Below are 18,414 nucleotides of genomic sequence, written 5' to 3'. Positions count from 1 at the left end.
ATAAACTCACGTAGAACAAACGCTGAACCTCCGGACTTCCCACGGCAGCTCCGGCTGCGCCCCCGGGACGGTGCTGCTGCCCCAGCGGGACCTGGCGCGGGGGGTTCGCCCGGTGACCCGGCGCACCCGCTCTGACCCGCCGGCTGCAAACGTGTCCCCTGCGGCGGGTCCAACCGGCCCAGCGCACAGCGGTCACCGCTGCCACCACCGCGGTCACCGCTGCCACCATCATGGTCACCACTGCCACGGCCGCGGTCACCACTGCCACCGTCATGGTCACCACTGCCACCGCCGCGGCCACCACTGCCACGCCAGCCCACGCCACGCCGGCCCACGCCGCGCTGGCAGCACCCGCTTCCCTTCCCTGACACCTGGTCAGGTGTGTCTGGGAACAACCTCACACGAGTAACTGTGCTGATAACGTGGTTAAAGACAATCACAAACCAGCACATTTAAGATAAGAAATTCACACAGAGGTATTGCTGAATCAAATAGCGGCTCCTAAGGAAATGAATGGCAAATCCTGCAGCTGTGCTGACAGGCACCCAGGGCTCTGGCTGTGGTATGACAGCTGTACCTGTGAGTTCGCACACAAAATGGACACAGAGAGGCTCTCATTGCTCTTCGCACACGTCCCGATGGGTCTGCGCAGGACCATCTCGCGCTTCTGTCCCGACAGCCCAGGAGCAGCTCAAGAGAAGGTACAAGTGTTGACTGTCCTATATTCAAATTCCATCACTTCGTCCGCTACAGACCCGTCTTTCTGCACCACGATCTGCCACAAGACTCAGATGTTGGCTACAGGAACATTTCAGGGCACCACGACAGCCCTGCCCAGCTGTGCGGGTCACCGGCCCGGCAGCGCCGGCTCCGCCGCCCGGCTCAGCCCCGAACCCCCGCCGGGACATGCCGCCTGTGCCCCCGCGATCCCCAAAACCCACAGCTGGGACCAGCAAAGACCCCATTTTACAAACTCAGTCCCTAGTTTCCAACACAAAATCCTGCCCCGCGCTCTGCGAGGTGCGTTCGCACCTTTCCCAGCCCTGCTCCTCCTCCCGAGGTGACGCAGCCGGTGCGTCTCAAACCGGGGGACTAAAGCGATTCTGGGAGCCAAGGCGGGGGCGGGAGCAGCAGGGGGGCTCTGGGGGTCCCGCGGGGGCTCTGGGGTCCCGCGGGGGCTCTGGGGGTCCCGCGCAGCCCCGGGCAGGGACAGCTCTCCCTGCAGCCAGAACCGAAGGGCCTTTCAACAGCAGATACTGTAATTCAAAGGTTTATGTTTCAGTGGCACTGACACTGCAGAGAACTCACTGGAGGAAAGATCCCCAAGGCACCGGCACCACGGCCTGAAACGCTGTTTATTGACTTCAGAGAGAGCTCCAGCGCAACCAGAGCCCATCCAATTAGTGCGGCCTGCAGGAATATTTGCACTCCTAAATCTCGTGGTTTCTGAAAGGGTTAAAGCTTATTATCAGCATATAATTTACAGGCCCTTTCTCCCAGGAAAGAAATAATGCACAGTAAATGCCACATTCATTTTAATAATACATGTTACAGTCTGTGCCCAACATCTGCACAAAGGTAAAGCAGACAGATCTTCCTGACATGTCCCACTCTGCCATCCAAACACAGGCTTTTTGTTTCTTAAGTGACGGAAGGTTTAATCAAGAAAGCAGGCAATTCATCAATCGAAACAAGGCTGCTCCCGCCGCCCTGACAGCGCACACATGCTCTGTACAGAGAACCCCGGCCACCTGTCAGCAGCACCTTTACAGCAGGATATACAAACACCCCGAGCGATCAATCCTCCGGCTCTTCCCATTCATTTCTTCGTTTTCTTATTATATTTTTCTTTATGCTAGATGTTGCGCTCATTCTCTGCAGGGATAGATGAGAGACAAGGCAAGCTATGGCTGTTTATACACTATCATAAAAATTTATATACCCTTAGAGTGACTTATTTCCCTTCTATTTGAGTACCATTATTATAAATAATTTTTCACTTCATTCAGGAATTTTCCCCGTACGTTATTATCCGCGACTGCCCGAGAGGGCTCCCCCTCCCCCCCCGTCCTTGTGGCTCTGATAAGCCAAAGCAATATGCAGCCAGGAGATGCTCAATCTGCAATGAAGGCGCTATGCAGCCACAACAACGTCTTAATTAAGCTGAAGGCCATGAAGGAAGACTGCGCTGTGAAATACCGAGCGGTGGCTGCCGACAGGTCTGTCTGGAGCACGGCGCTCTTCTTCAGCACCCGCCCGTTCCAACAGGCGTATTGAACCCGTCAGCTCCGCGCCTGCTCCAGCAGCGCCGCAGAGCTCCCGCAGCCGCTCGGGGCGGCTCTGCCCGCCGGCGCCGGGGCCGACGCTGCCGGCGCCGCGGTGCCGCCGGGTCCCACGTGCACCCTGTCCCTCAGTTCCCTGTGCAAAGGAGAGTCTCCCGAACCTTCTGCTCACTGACGTGCCATTGCCAAGACTGGAAATGGCAAGAAACTGGTTAAAAACTGTAGTTACTGCTTCCAGGACCATTTTTCCTGGACTGCAGCTTTGCAATAGTAAGTACGTTACACTCCCCAAGGAGTAACAGGACAGCTCTGGTGGGGATCCAGCAATTTCTGACAAAACGTACTTTGAGATACAGAGAAGAATCAAGAGCCAAAATTCATTTCACCTTCCATAAAAAGGCTGAGCCCCAGATGGAAGCGCCGTTTTCACTGACTACTGAGAAAGCCTTGGGTGCCTACAGAGAATCGAGACCGCGCTGCAAGTCTTGATTTCACCCTCCTTCACAGCCCCCCGCTTCTAAATAGCCCGTCCTGTCCTCACCACGAGAATCCACATCGAGGAGATACCCAAGAGGAAGGTGAGAGACGGTTCATAATGGCTTTTGTTTCCCTGTGCCAGCACCGGGAAACCTGCCGTTCGGTAGGAAACACCCTCTGGCAACACCGGGCCCTGCGGACCCTGTCCCCTCGCCCTCCACGGCCCGCAGAGCTGCCGCATCCCACCGCTCCGCCGGGACCGCCCGCCGCAAACCGCCGCACGGCACAACCCCTGGGGCCGGCGGCGGCAGCGCGTTACTCAACGCCGCGTTGCCATGGTGCCGCGGCGAGGACACGCGGCCCGCAGGTACAACCGCTGCCTGCAAACTGCGCCCATGGAACAGGAGCTCCAGCGTGGTTTCCGCGGCGCGCCGGGGCGGCTCTGCCGGGGCACCGGCGGAATTGCCACAGCACCATCAGAGCTGCTGGAAGGCGGCGGCGCTCAGGGGTCGGCGTGCAGCCCCTGCGGCGCACAGGATGCTCCGTGCGACTGACCCTTCCTTCAGAAACGATCCCCAGCTGCTACAGCCATGACAGCACACGTACGCACAGCAACTTGTGTAACGCTGGCTCTGCAGGAGAACGTCCAGCTGGGGGAAAAAAAGAATGATATACTTTGGCTGGAACGTGCTCGTGCAGATGTGGAAGACCAACGCCATGCCCGGTTCCGCAGGCCCGTTGTGCGCTTTGCCTGTGACCATCGGTAAGCGCTGCGGCTCCCTGCGGGTCCCGGCGCCAGCAGCGGCGCAGGAGCCCGGCGGGCTGCGCTCAGAGCTGCCGCGGCCGTGCACCCCACGCTTCCCCGGGACAGAAAGCACAGCCCCCCGTCCTCCACACCAGACCGCCTCACCAACACAGAACACGCCTTCCCTACACCGCTACATCTATTAGGGCAGAAGAATCACAAGAAAAACGAATACTGACAAGAATTATGCAATTGTTATATTCCATCTATGTAGGAACCCGAAGCTACACTTTCAGTCATAGATTACCTTTTAAATAACCCTCTGATTATGGTACATGAATTAATGCCATGTTCCTACGTTAGAAGTGTCACTCACTATTAATAGCAAGAACCTGTGAATAGCACATTTTTGCCATCTTCCCTGATTATGCACAAGCGCTCCCTATGGCACAGCACACCGAACGCGCTGCCGCGTCTGCGGCGCTTCCAAACCCTCCTGAAAACCTCCCTCAGCGTCAGGTTTAAAGCCAATATTTTTCTCCTCTTGCAAAAATGACACAAGAAGAGAAACGGTGGCTGAGTGTGATTCTACTATGCCTATCACAATATTTGTTCAGGTGTAATATTGCTCCAAAAGAACCTCTTAAGCAAAACCGTCTTGCTCCCCAGCACCACTCGGCTGAAGCACAGACCGTGCGCCAGCCCGGTAAGAGATGAGGCAGGTGAAACGCAGTTGTGCTGCAGCTGCACGTTGACATCTTTCTTCAGTTTGCAGAACAGAAAGTCCTTCTGCCCCGGGTCACCAACAGCTCCTGGAGCACACGGCTCCGCACACCCAGGAACCACGGACCCCACGGGCCCCGAGGACGGGCTGCCCGAGGACGGGCTGCCCGAGGACGGGCTGCCCGAGGACGGGCTGCCCGAGGACGGGCTGCTCGAGGACGGGCTGCTCGAGGACGGGCTGCCCGAGGACGGGCTGCCCGAGGACGGGCTGCTCGAGGACGGGCTGCTCGAGGACGGGCTGCTCGTCCCAGCGCGCGCCCCGCGGCAGCAGCTCCTCCGGAAGAGCGGCAGCGGGGACCCGGCCCCAAACCAAACCCACCGCGCGGCCCTGAAGCACAGTAACACGTTCCTGCACCCGCATGGGTGAAAGAAGCGGCTTGATCCTCAGCGCTCTATTTAAATATACACATTTTTCCTGCAGACTAATGCTAGTTAAAAATAAAAGCCAGATAAAATATTCATTGGTAGTTTTTTTTCCGCATTGACATCTGGAAACTATTACGAGCTCTACCCCTTGTATGGTGAACGCAGAGAAAACAGCAGCCAGAGAGACCAAGTGCGCACGTGCGAGCGCACGCTTCTCAAAGACAACGCACAGCCCCCATATCCTAAGATCTAGTTTCAAATTTGCCCTAATACTGGGGAAACAAATCTATGCAGTGCCAGTACTCAGAATATAGAAGTGGGAAAGAGTAAAGATCTCGTCTGTTTTTAATGTGTACGTTCAGTGTAGCAGAGAACAGTGTGTACGAAACGCATCCTTGCTGGGCAGGACGAAGCTGAAACAGGCAGAGACGTCTCTTAGGATTCAATGTGATGACCACGAAGATGATGAGCCAAGTGTGTGCTGGTCCAGCTTTCCAGGAGAGCTCTCATGGAGCTCCTCCCCCAGGGCTGCAATCTTCCACAGGGAACAACTGCTGCCAGTAACGTGTGCCTGGGCATTCTGGGGGGTCTCTCTGCACCCCTCCTGCTCTCCACACTTCAGTGGCCTTGACGAAAGCTGGATGTGTCCCGGGGGTCCACACCTGGCTGGCGGGGCAGGCAGGGCTGCTTTGCTTGGTTATGCTCGGTTACGCGGGAGAGCAGAGGAACATCGCGCGCCCCAGCCTACCTGAGATGGCGTACAAATTGGAGTGCTGGTGCTCCAGGTCCAGGCGAGAGCTGTGGCTTTTCCCGCGGAAGCTGGCGGGGAGCGTCAGCGAGATGTGCCTACGGAAAGACATGGGAACGGACAGGACGTTACTACAGAGCAAAGGAGGCTGCTGCTGTCGGCTCGCGCTTGCTGCGGATTCCAGTCAGGTTAAACAGCAAATACTGATTTTAACATCGCTCCCAAAAGCCAGAGTGGGCCCCAAATACCCGCGGGAGACCAAGGTGGGGATTCAGCCGCTACAACTGAGGGTGGTTCTGCTGCCATTAAACCCTCCTATAAATAGGAAAAAACAGAGCTCGTGGAAGTCAAGTTTAAACTATTTTCAGCGGCTCAGAGCTTATTAAAAGGAAAAATGCGGCGCTCGGCGAGCCTGGCCACGGGCGCGGTGGGCGACCTTCCCGGAGCAGGCGGCGCGGGAGGTGGGATGTGACCCCACAGCCGGGGCTGCCGGAGCTGCCGGAGCTGTTCTGTGCCGGCCCCGGCACCCACCACAGACCCGACACCCTGGGCAGGGCACCAACAGCCAGCGGCACATGCCAGGGACGCTGCCGGGCACGGGGAGCTGAGCAAGGCTGCTGGCCGCGCTGGGCACGGCTCTGCCCCACGGCTCTGCCCCACGGCTCTGCCCCCACACAGCTCCACCGAGAAGTCTGCCACAAGAAAAGACTTTTTGCCAGTAACCATTATTGATAGCCCATGGATTTCTACGCTTCGATGAGCGATTCATGCTTCTCCGTTTTAATCCACGCCTGCACTGTTCCAGTGCCGATCCCGAGCCTGTGTGAGCGCCTGTACAACGTCGCCATCTCGCAGACCGCACTGCCGCAGGTTCTGAAGCTGCCCGTCCTCCCGGAGCAGCTCGGTGCAGCAGCACTGGGTGCAGGTTCCGCTTCGCGGGCGCCAGAGCTGCCGGGCACGGTGACACCTGCGGCATCGCCCCCGTCGGAGCAGGGCGGCTCCTGCGTCCCCCCAAACGCCGTCCCTGGGGGCCGGGCCCTGTGTAGCCTCCAGCAGAGCAGCAAATCCACCTTCTTAGCAGGTTTTATCTATTGAGCAAATCATCTGGAAATTATCTGCCTTTAAAAAAGCACACGTTTTGTGAAGAACTACGTATTTTTAGCCCTTGACGCAGCTAATGGTGAACAGCACGGATAAAATAAGAAACAATGAACACCAGTTTGAGTTTGCTTGTGTTTCTCAAAGCTCTTTCTAACCAAAAAAAGATGGCGTGAAAATATTCTGGAATTTGGCTAACAGTTTGCTGTTTGAAACACAATCCATATGAGCGTCCTCGCAAGCAGAGGCAGGTTTGTCATGAACACGCTTTAAACCAGAAGACTGCTGCCTGTAGGCACTACACGCTTTTCATTTGCTTTTAATAGCAGTATCCAAAAATACCTTCTGAGGCACCAAACCAGCTCACAGAGAGACTCGCATGGGCACTGCTCACCGCGCCTCTGCCCGCCTCTGCCTGCACCTCTGCCCGCGCCTCTGCCCGCACCTCTGCCAACGCCTCTGCCTGCACCTCTGCCCGCGCCTCTGCCCGCGCCTCTGCCTGCACCTCTGCCCGCGCCTCTGCCCGCAGCTCTGCCCACGCCTCTGCCTGCACCTCTGCCCGCCTCTGCCTGCACCTCTGCCCGCGCCTCTGCCCGCAGCTCTGCCAACGCCTCTGCCTGCACCTCTGCCCGCGCCTCTGCCAACGCCTCTGCCCACCTCTGCCCGCCTCTGCCCACCTCTGCCAACGCCTCTGCCCGCGCCTCTGCCCACCTCTGCCCGCACCTCTGCCCGCACCTCTGCCCGCACCTCTGCCCGCACCTCTGCCCCCGCCTCTGCCCCCGCCTCTGCCCACAGCTCTGCCCACAGCTCTGCCCACAGCTCTGCCCGCGCCTCTGCCCGCGCCTCTGCCCGCAGCTCTGCCCGCGCCTCTGCCCGCGCCGCAGGAATTGCTCTGGGAGTAACCAGAGCAAGGCCAGTTAAAAGGCCATTTTCTGAGCAGAGGGTTTGAGAAGTTTAGCGGCTTCTGCTGCAGGAGGGGCCGACGCTGCTCCTGGACAGCCCTCCCACAGCCCCACCGGCCCGAGGGACGCAGCCACGGTGCCGCAGCCACGGTGCCGCAGCCACGGTGCCGCAGCGGCTCGGGGGCCCCGCACGAGCGCCAGGAAGGAGCCGGCAGCTCCACAAGCGCACGCCACAGCTGTCCCGTAAGGCTCCAAACCCTTCGTCTGCAAATGAGTTTCCGAAGCGCATCCCGGCTGCCAGCAGCACCCGGCAGCCCGCGCCAGCACTGGCTCCGCCAGCGCCATATGCTGACGTGCTGCGCACGCTCCGCGCCGGTAATTAAAATGAATCGCTGGCATCGGGGGACTCGGACCACACAGCCCAGCGCGGCGGCAGGAGGTGCCGCGCCCAGGCCGCGGTGTCTGTCTGTCTGTCTGTCTGCTCCCAGCGCGGGGCGCGCGGAGGCGCTGGGCTGAGCACCTCAGACCTGCCGTCGCGGGGTCGGCAGCACCAAGCGCCGGCTCAGCTGTTCGAGCGCACTGGGGAAGGACGGTGTCCCCTGGGTGTCCCCCGGGTGTCCCCCGGGTGTCCGCCAGAGCCGGTCCTGCCACGAGAACACGGGGCTGCGAGGCCACAAGCCGCAGGCAGTGGCTGCTGCCAGATCAGCTTTCCCCTCCCCCGTTCCTTTCTTAAAAGCAGGACATCCTAGGGAAAAAACAGGAAACAACGTCTAGTTTATTTTAAATTAATGCAAACTTTGGCCAGGATCGATATAACTTATACCTACAAAGTTGGTTGCATAATGCATTTTCCTTATGCGTTGTGAGAGCTAAATCACTTTGCATTGCAGAAGACAAAAAAAACACAAGCAAAAGAGAGGCTGCCATTGAAAAGCAAGAAAATCCCAATTACAAAGTCCCCAAGTTCCTAAACACATATCGTAGAGTATGTGCAGCTCTGCGGCATATGGCAAATCAATTACTAGTTTAAATTTTAAAACAAAAACATGGTAAATGTGCTGCAGAAATAATCAAGAACAACGGTTTGGTTTAGATTACAGCGGCCACTAGAGTTTTGAATACAATTAATCATCATTCCAGGCAATGGGAAGCCATATTGACACTTATTCCTAATTTGAATATTTAATTAGGGTGAAGTTCTTCATCAAATTATCACAGAACTGGGAGGAAAGCCTAAAAGATTTAAACAATTACCACTTTAACCCTTCACCGACTGCTCACCTGTGAGCACGAGAACCTCTCCCGGCTCTGCAAAGCCGGCGGGCGCCGGGCGGGCGGGCAGCGGCGGAGCGGCCAAGCGCCCGGGCCAGGCCGCGGGCACCGGCGCTGCGGGACGCGCGGCAGAGCGGGGCCGGCCCCGCAGCACCAGGGCGCTTCCCCTCCCGTGGGTTATTTGGTTTTCTAACCGAGCAGCCTGTCCAGAACCAGCCGCCGGTTCCCGTGCCCTGGGACAAGCCCCGCTCTGCAGGGACGGCGAGGCGGCCGCCCCGGCCCCGGCCCCCGCGCGGCCCTTCGTGTGCTGTGCTAATCCACAGCAGAAAACCTCGTTTAATGAGGAGTGATATAGTTACGAACTCTCTAGAGTCATAATTAGAGCAAACTAATTGAAGTTGTGTTTTGACACACTTTCCAAATTCACGGGTACTGCATGACATATTCACAACACTACTGCTGCACAGCCATGGCGACAGCAAAATCATTAGGCTAATAACGCTTATTTGCATTCTTATCATGCCAGCAGCATGCCGTTAAATACTGCTCCAACCAGTGCTCGTTCGCTCTGAAAGTTTCCACCAAAAGATATTAACAGTAATTATTAGTGCTTTAGTGGAATCTCTAACGCTGAGGAACGGCAGCTCACATTAACTATCCCCATGCCAGTTATTTTCCTTCTGAACCGTCACAAAAAGCGGTTTTCCGCCTCCCCGCTGACCCAGAGCACGGAGGCGGATTTGGTGCCGCCGGTCCCTGGGGAGGCGGGAGGACGGACCCGCGCCGGGAGCGGCCGCGCCAGCCGGCACTCGGTGACACCACAATAGTGCTCCCAGCACACGGCGACTGCCAGGCAATTCAGGATGAAACACTCGCAGCAGCGCAGTTCAGGACGGGGTAGATTTAATTGCTCTCGTTAGTTCTGCAGTCATTAAATCCACAGCGCAGGCCTGCGCACAGCAGCACGTGATCGGATCCTTCACATGCTACAAAGGGGCTTGAGGTCTGCACACATTATGGCCACTTCTGGAACGCTTTTGGAGAGAAACTTGCATAGAACAGGCCCAGGAATGCCCAGCGGTTCCAAATCAGTTATTAATAACTGTCTCAGGAAGGTGATGAACTGCTTTTGAAGTCAGGGGGCAAGTACTCATAAAAAGCAACAGAGCATCGTAAGAGGAAATGCCAGATATCAAAGGATGCTTCATAATTCATATAAAAGTATCAACAACACACAGCAAAAGAACAATGGTAAGTTTTTGCTTTCCAACTGGATTGGAAGAGCGTGGTAGAAAGAACAGGCAAAGCTCTGAAGAACTGCCCAGGTTATCAAACGTGTGAGAGGCCTCGGTGCACGCTGCAGGCCGGGCCCGGCCCGGCCTCGAGGAGCCGCTGCGCGACTCCAGCGCATCAACAGGCCCGAGAACAGCGCTGCAGAACGGCAGCCTCACAGGAACGGAGTCATACCTTCCATATCAATGAACCATGCAAAGGTCAGGCCTCACGAAAAACTGAGGGCAGAACAATTAAAATTCCAAGCTGCAGAAAGCTAGAAACACACCTATCAGAAGTTAACGTCAGGCTGTAGCTCTCAAGAAACATAATCCAACTCGAAAGCTTTGCCTGTCGAGGGAGGAAAAGCCCATTTCTAAGAAACAAGCTGCTGGAGTTTCACTGACAGACATCACAGGATGTCCCAGCGACCGCTGGCTCTGTCAGAACGCGTTTGCCCAAGGCAGCTCCGGCCAGCGCCGCGGCAGACAGACACCGCCGGGCCGGCACCGTCCAGAGCAGCAACCTCCGGCTCCAGCATCATCCAGAGCAGCAGACACCTCCGGCTCCAGCATCATCCAGAGCAGCAGACACCTCCGGCTCCAGCATCATCCAGAGCGGCAGACACCTCCGGCTCCAGCATCATCCAGAGCGGCAGACACCTCCGGCTCCAGCATCATCCAGAGCGGCAGACGCCTCCGGCTCCAGCATCATCCAGAGCGGCAGACGCCTCCGGCTCCAGCATCATCCAGAGCGGCAGACGCCTCCGGCTCCAGCATCATCCAGAGCGGCAGACGCCTCCGGCTCCAGCATCATCCAGAGCGGCAGACGCCTCCGGCAGCGTCCAGAGCCCCACGTGCAGCGGTTCTTCACAGCCCCTGACTTCACTGTGCTCAGCACTGCGATGCCAGAACACCTACCTCATACTCCAAAGAACTGCAATGAAAACCAAAACCGCGAGGCAAGAATCACCTCGGGTAAGGACTTCATTCCAGACAATCTATTCTAATCGTGTAAACCAAATATTTAAATACTTTCTAAAACCTTCCTGACCCTTTGCCTAAAACAAGCAACATATGGGCTTTGCAAGCATTTCATCTCATTCCAAGCTACTAAAATATCCTGTTTCCCAAAAATCAATGAGAGCTGGTGGTGCCAGATTCAGATTCTATAAAAGCCCGAACGCATGAGAGAATGAAAAGGGGAGCGAGGGATTCTTTCCACTTTCAGAGCTGCCCGTTTGCGTCCCGGCTGCAGCACGGGCAGGGCTGCGGCACACGGCGAGGGCAGGGCTGCGGCACACGGCGCGCGCAGGGCCGCGGCACACGGCGCGGGCAGGGCCGCGGCACACGGCGAGGGCAGGGCCGCGGCACACCGCGAGGGCAGGGCCGCGGCACACCGCGAGGGCAGGGCTGCGGCACACGGCGCAGCCCCCGCGGCCCCTCTGCCGAACCACAGCAATCCCGGCTGATGGAACAAACCCTGGCACCGCCAACAAGGGAGCGTGATCTGCTGCAGCCCGGCAACCCAACGCGTGAGGCTTCACGCAGGACGGAGCTCCTGCAGCCTCCTCTGTGCAGGGGTTCATTGAGATCAGAGGACTTGAGTAACCAGCATAGGACAGCTGCCAAAGAACAGAAAACCCCAACAAGTTTAATTTACACCGCTGCAGGCCCGAGCCATAGCGCACTGAATCGCCGGAGGACGGCGGCGAAGCGGCAGCCCCGGCGCCACGAGCGCTGGCGGGTCCGGGGCTGCGGGGGCCGCTCGCGCGCCCGCCCTGCCCGCAGGAGCCTCCGGATAGCGGAGCAGTGGGAACAGCCGCCGAACAGCAGAACTGCTCCAGAAAGACACGTTACAGACAGTGTGAGCTCCCTCAGCCAGGATCTTAAATTCTGCCAAATCAACCGGCACCCAGAGCGCGGGTCCCCGGGGAGCCCCCGCTGCCCCGCACCCGGCACTGCCCCGAAACCTGCTCAACAAATACCCCACAGAATGACCCATCTGGGAAGAGCGCGTTGTCAGCACTTTGCCAGTAATAAATAATGACAGTCCAAACACTTTGCTAAAAGCAATAAACTCAAGGAGTGTTTTGGAAAATGGTGAAAGTGACTGATTTAAAGAAGGAAATATCTGAACGCAACCACATGCACTTCAGGGTGAAAGCACAGATTACAAATCAACAGTGGCAGAGATCATATTAAATAGAAGACAACAGTGAAGTTTTAGGGAAAAATGCTCAATTCCCCCGCAGGGCTTATTTAACAACTGCGTGGAGAGCTCCTCTGAACAAACACCTTCGGTTTGTACTTAACGACCCCGCGCTGCACCCGAAGAAAACACGCCTCCAGGAATATTGCTGTACCAGGAACAGGGCTCCATGAAGAAAAATAACTTTAAGAGTATTGAGGCCTCTTCACTCAGAGCACTCCTCACATTTTTCAATGCACGCTCAAAATCAGCTAAATCAATCAAACTTCTTCTAACCACAGTTAATGTCTCTCTCTCAGCTGCCGCAAGGTCTTCTTGCGCCTGGAAACCACTCGTATTGTTTAAACATTTTCTCCTAATCATGGTTTTCTAGCACTGACGCACACTGGACTGTGACCAACTCTTGCACGTCTTCATGCAGCGGAGCTGGACGCCAGCCACGGGCTCACAGCAGCTCCTCGTGGGGAACGGGCTCCGAGAGCCGTGTGCCAGCACCCGCCCACCGTGAGCCGCGCGCTCCCACCTGCGCGCGCACCCGCCGCTCTGAGGCTTTGCTTCTCACCATAGACTGGAACGGGTCCGTGGAATCGTTTCTCCAAGCTTTTGTTTAAAAACTAGGAATATTGTACTGTATTTCACGATGCAAGTGATTTGAGCCTTCAAGCCAAAGAATATGTTTTATTACTTGTAAATCAGAAAGCAGTGTTACTACAGAGCTCTTCTGCTGGAACAGATTAGAAAACGCAAGTGCATGGCGAAAGCAGCGCCCTGTGGAAAGAGCAGCGTCACACAGCCCCCGGCGCTCCTGAGAGCAGAACCAGCCCGGCAGAACCAGCCCCAGCCCGGCAGAACCAGCCCCAGCCCGGCAGAACCAGCCCCAGCCCGGCAGAACCAGCCCCAGCCCCGCAGAACCAGCCCCCAGCCCCGCAGAACCAGCCCCCAGCCCCGGCACAACCAGCCCCCAGCCCCGGCACAACCAGCCCCCAGCCCCGGCACAACCAGCCCCCAGCCCCGGCACAACCAGCCCCCAGCCCCGGCTGTTTCCAGCCCCCAGCCCCGGCACAACCAGCCCCCAGCCCCGGCACAACCAGCCCCCAGCCCCGGCACAACCAGCCCCCAGCCCCGGCACAACCAGCCCCCAGCCCCGGCACAACCAGCCCCCAGCCCCGGCACAACCAGCCCCCAGCCCCGGCACAACCAGCCCCCAGCCCCGGCACAACCAGCCCCCAGCCCCGCACTGAGCGGCGTCCGGCTGGGCGAGGGCCCCGGGCAGACCCCGCCGCTCCGCACGGGCGGCCCGGCCGCGGCTCTGCCCACGCTCCACGGCAGCTTTCGCAACTCTTGGCTTTGCTCCCCACCGCAGCAGAAAAGCATTGAAACCCTGCAACCTTTTCCTATACAGACTCTCCATAAAATCTATTTAAAACGTCTTAAGAAAAAAATTAGGATAGCTATTTATAAATAATGTTGTTGCTACTTAGAAAATAGGGAAGGTAAAAGGCTTTCCACTTCCCTTCAATTAAGCCGCTACACAGACTAAGCCCAGCTCATCACCAGACTGAGCCCGGTCCCAGCGCACGGGCTCGGTGCTGCTTTATTAGCTGCCACCTATCGCACATCATCAGCCTCCAGCAGAAAGCCGCACACCGGTCGCCTGCCAAGCTTACATGACAAAGTTCAAACGCCGTTAATAAATCAATTTGAAAAATCAGACTTCTCTGCCGAGAAAGGAAATTCTTACATTCCGTAACGTTAAACTCCACTGGGAGCAGAGGAAGGGGAGCAAATCATTTCCCTTTTCTAAGGGAAGCAGCTCAACTATTTAAAAGGTAATTGGGAGCATGGGAGGAAAATTTACACATGCTGCTCCTATTTCAGGTTTAAGTAGGGCAGCTGTTGTCTTCTTATCCAAAGCAAAGCAGCACGACCCTGGTGCAAGAGTCCTGCCAGGCCAGCGCTTCAGAGCCGAGCGCTCGACGCGCAGCTCCGTGCCGCAGGCGCGACGGCGCAGGAGCACCCGCGGCCGCTCCGGGGCCCGGCAGCCCCGGAGCAGCCTGGGACACACACGTGTGCATGGGGCACGGCCACAGGGTGGAACACACACACACACACACACACACACACACACACACACACACGTGTGTGCACGGGGCACGGCCGCAGGGTGGAACACACACACACACACACACACACACACACACACACACACACACACGTGCACGGGGCACGGCTGCAGGGTGGAACACAGACACACACACACACACACACACACACACATGTGCACGGGGCACGGCTGCAGGGTGGAACACACACACACACACACACACACACACACACATGTGCACGGGGCACGGCTGCAGGGTGGAACACACACACACACACACACACACACACACACACATGTGCACGGGGCACGGCTGCAGGGTGGAACACACACACACACACACACACAGGGTGGAACACACACACACATACACACACACGCATACAGGGCACAGCTCCAGGGTGGAACACACACACACACACACACACAGGGTGGAACACACACACACGCACACACACACAGGGCACGGCTCCAGGGTGGAACACACACGCACACACACACGCACACACACACAGGGCACGGCTCCAGCTGGGCATGGAGCCCGGGGGGTCAGGCAGCGCAGAGGCAGCTCTGCCACGCTGGGGCCGTTCTGGACCTGACAGCGAGTGCCCAGCCACGCTAACGCGGCTGCAAATACAAGTGGAGCGCAGCAAGATCTCCCTTCTCCCTGGTAAGCCATTAACCTTTGAGATGACAGCCTTACAAACTAAATGACTGAACGATTCCCAGGGTCAGCGCGAATCTACATTTCCAAACCCTGACATCAACAAGTAAAAGTTGTGACTGAATCCTGGTCTCACCAAGAGGAAGATTAAACGCCTGTGACACATCATCTGCAATCAGAGCGCTCCATTTCCCAAAGTATCTGTCACAGATTGATAACATCCACGCAAAAAGTTAAGTGCAATTATGTCTGTCACTGTAAAACACACTTCAGCAGCACTGACTGACATCTTGCTTGCAGCTGACACATTGTGAGAGGGCTGTCTGAATGACGGCGGCAGAGGCTCCCGCAGCACCTCGGAAGGGATGGAAACGCGCTCCCGAACTGAAGAGCCGTGGTGTAGGCAGTCGGAAGGCAAACGGTTCGAGGCTGGCTCGGCGCGCACCCACGGGAGTCACGGCCGCGCTCCCAAAAGGCGGGGACAGCACACACCAATCCCGCCGCACCCGCCCCAGCACCGAATAACGCACTGTGATCTGTCCACCTGGAATAAACCAGGCTAACCTCATCTCTCTACGGTGACGTAAGAATAACAGGTTACTTGTGACTACAATCTTCCACGAACATTAAGTGTTGAGTAACTTAACACATTGCTGATAAAGTACTAGAAAAGGCTTTTAAGTAGTATGTGTTCCCCGTAATAATGAAATATTTGCACGATGCACCTTTATATACATTTCTATTTCTTAAAAAATATATTGGATAATAAATAATCGGAGTAAAAAAACAGACATGAAAGATGCTTTGAATGATGAGGCTGGTGGTGTAAGAGTTACCTGTAAATCACGTGCGGGGCACGAGCGTGGCGCTGGCTACAGACAGCTGGTTTTTACTAGGAGGCATTAATGTAACATTCAATTATTCCACTGCATACTGGCTGTTTTAACTCAGCCAAATTAGAATACATTTTATATTGACTATTTTGACATTTGCTTTATTTGGCAAGTAAAACAAAACTGATCCAATTTCCTTGCAGCCATTGTAAACCATAAACTGTACAACAAGAGGTTATAAAATATATAAGCCTTGTAAACACTTCTTTTCAGACTGTCACTGATGCTCTGAGCTCTAATTTTGGCCCTGTTCCCAATAGCTGACGCTGCTCTGCCGCCTCCCCTGCCAGGCCATAAAGTGACCCTCGCGCACTTGGTGATTAAGGGCCACATTGACATTCTCCTGCTATGATAATTTTTCCTCTTTATTGTGGAAATCTGCTCAGGCAGGAATTTCTTGCAGACAGAAAATGAAGATGTGTGCTCTCAAATCAAGACATCTCCTCCTCTGATCTCGCACGGCTTGTGCTGGGATGTAGCTGGTGGCCAGCGGAGCTTCAGAACAAGGCAGCGGCTCCCGGTGGGACGGCTGCGATCCCCCGGAGCCGCTGGCTCCTCATCTCTTCCGCCTCGGCTGCGTGAGAAGCGAGACGCCCTGTGCCCGCGGCACAGCGGGGAGCGCGGGCAGCGAGCTGCGCGCGGCCACGGGACCGAGCGGGGCTCGGGAACGCAACGCCCAGCGCTCCGGACAGCTCCGAGAGCCCTGAGCGCCCACGGCGCACCGACTCTGGTCACACAGCGCAGGGCCGTGAAAAGGAAAAGAACAGGGCCAGTACTTCAAACCACAAGCAGACTGATTCTGGAGAATGAGCAAAACCTACGTCCCTATGCGCTAAAACCTGCACGAACACTTCTCCCTCCCTTCGGTCAAGGAGAGAAATGGGCTTGGCTGCAGCTCTGGCCCACACGCGCTGTGGGAAAATACAACATCCCGCAGAGTTTAAAGCAAAGGAAAGTGCACTTTGCTGTTTCCCTTCCTCTGCAGGCTTTTTCTTTCTTTCTTCTTCTTCAGCCACATCTTTCCACAATGACAGTCAAAGGAACTTCAGGAGTGAAATACGTGAAGGGACAACACATCCCCTCATTATCAGATCACGCCACATGACCGCTGACCCAGCACCCTGTCCTGATTCCGCGAGGCACAGTCAGTAACAGCACAGCACGGGCAGCGAGCGCAAGGGGCTGCAGAGCAGAAACTTACTTGGGCAGGTTCGGAGCCGGCGCCGGCGCTGGGGCCTGGGCGGGAGGAGCGGCAGCCTGCGGAGACTCGTGGTTGCGCGGAACTCTGCCCATCCGGTACCAAATGCCCATGCTGTTCAACTCCCTGTGTGATCAACACAGAAGATGTGACCACCACAAACAAAGGCTGCACACATGCACAAAGATCAACACCAGCGTGTTTCACAAGCACCGTGGTGAGGGAGAAACAGACTAATTGGAAAAGAAAAACAAAGCAGGTAGTTAATTCCTGCATCAAATTCAGTAACACTTCTGTAGACTTTTCCAGTGACGAGCTTTAGCTCTTACAAACTACTACTCAGGTATTACAGGAAAACAGGGTGCTTAGCCCTGGCACAACTGGGTTCACAACGGCTTCTGGAGGGAGGGCACCTACCCGATGAACGTGTACTGCGGGGGGGCCTGCTTAGACCTGCCCAGGATGCGGATGTCGCAGATCGCGGCCTCTGTGGAATCTCGAGGGATGAATTTAATGCACAGCCTCTTCTTTCTGAAAGCTGTTTCTTCTGCAAAAACAAGCCAGGACACAGGGTGGGTTTTATGCAAGATTAGGGTATAAATGTTATTTATTGTCTCTCCAGATATTAGACAGATAATTATGGCAGGAACTAGAGCCAAAGAACAGCTCCGTGTCAGCAGCCCAGACAGTGCAGTGCCGCTCAGCGACTGGAGAAATCGTCTATCAGGAGCTGTGTGTACACTGCGTGAGATTTGTCATTATCCACGCGACACGCCGATCCTCCCCGGCCAGACACCACGGCTGCCACGCAGCACCCACCACCAACAGCAGCTGCACGTGGGTTCTGCACTTCCACGTGCTCTCACACTCGCCTTCTCTTTCCAAGGTAATGTCTGCCTTGTTTCCACGTTATCCAGCAAGGAAAACTCGAGCCCACCGGCGTTAAGGCTCATCTGTACGATGAATTCATGCATGTGCGCGCAGATACACCCGCAGCCCGGTTCGGGTCGGTGGCGTGACCGGGCTGGCACCGGCACAGACACGGGTGGCGTGACCGGGCTGGCACCGGCACAGACACGGGTGGCGTGACCGGGCTGGCACAGACACGGGTGGCGTGACCGGGCTGGCACAGACACGGGTGGCGTGACCGGGCTGGCACCGGCACAGACACGGGTGGCGTGACCGGGCTGGCACCCGCACAGACACGGGTGGCGTGACCGGGCTGGCACCCGCACAGACACGGGTGGCGTGACCGGGCTGGCACCCGCACAGACACGGGTGGCGTGACCGGGCTGGCACAGACACAGACAAGGGTGGCGTGACCGGGCTGGCACCCGCACAGACACGGGTGTGCCGCGTGGGCACCACGGGGGGCTCCCGCAGGGCGCCGCCGGCAGCA

The 18,414-nt window shown here is 56.7% G+C and overlaps 1 protein-coding gene across 8 annotated transcripts in view; it reads right to left on the bottom strand.

Moving 5' to 3' along the window:
- MVB12B (multivesicular body subunit 12B) overlaps window positions 1-18,414 on the bottom strand; it is a 58,245-nt gene that overhangs the window by 24,373 nt on the left and 15,458 nt on the right. For 7 of the 8 annotated variants that reach the window (XM_082067992.1, XM_082067990.1, XM_082067994.1 and 4 more), the window contains 3 exons: window positions 17,433-17,562; window positions 17,019-17,141; window positions 5,402-5,499 (listed from right to left, as the gene is read on the bottom strand). In XM_082067992.1, the coding sequence (XP_081924118.1) occupies window positions 5,402-5,499; window positions 17,019-17,141; window positions 17,433-17,562 (351 nt within the window). Of the gene's footprint in view, window positions 1-1,481; window positions 1,876-5,401; window positions 5,500-17,018; window positions 17,142-17,432; window positions 17,563-18,414 lie in introns of those variants that run through there. The other variant, XM_082067995.1, reaches the window with a different exon arrangement.

This window comes from Streptopelia decaocto, assembly GCF_964273445.1.
Source record: "Streptopelia decaocto genome assembly, chromosome: 17".
NCBI lineage: Eukaryota > Metazoa > Chordata > Aves > Columbiformes > Columbidae > Streptopelia > Streptopelia decaocto.
Note: the sequence above shows the minus strand (reverse complement) of the source record. Positions and strands in the feature narration are given on the sequence as shown.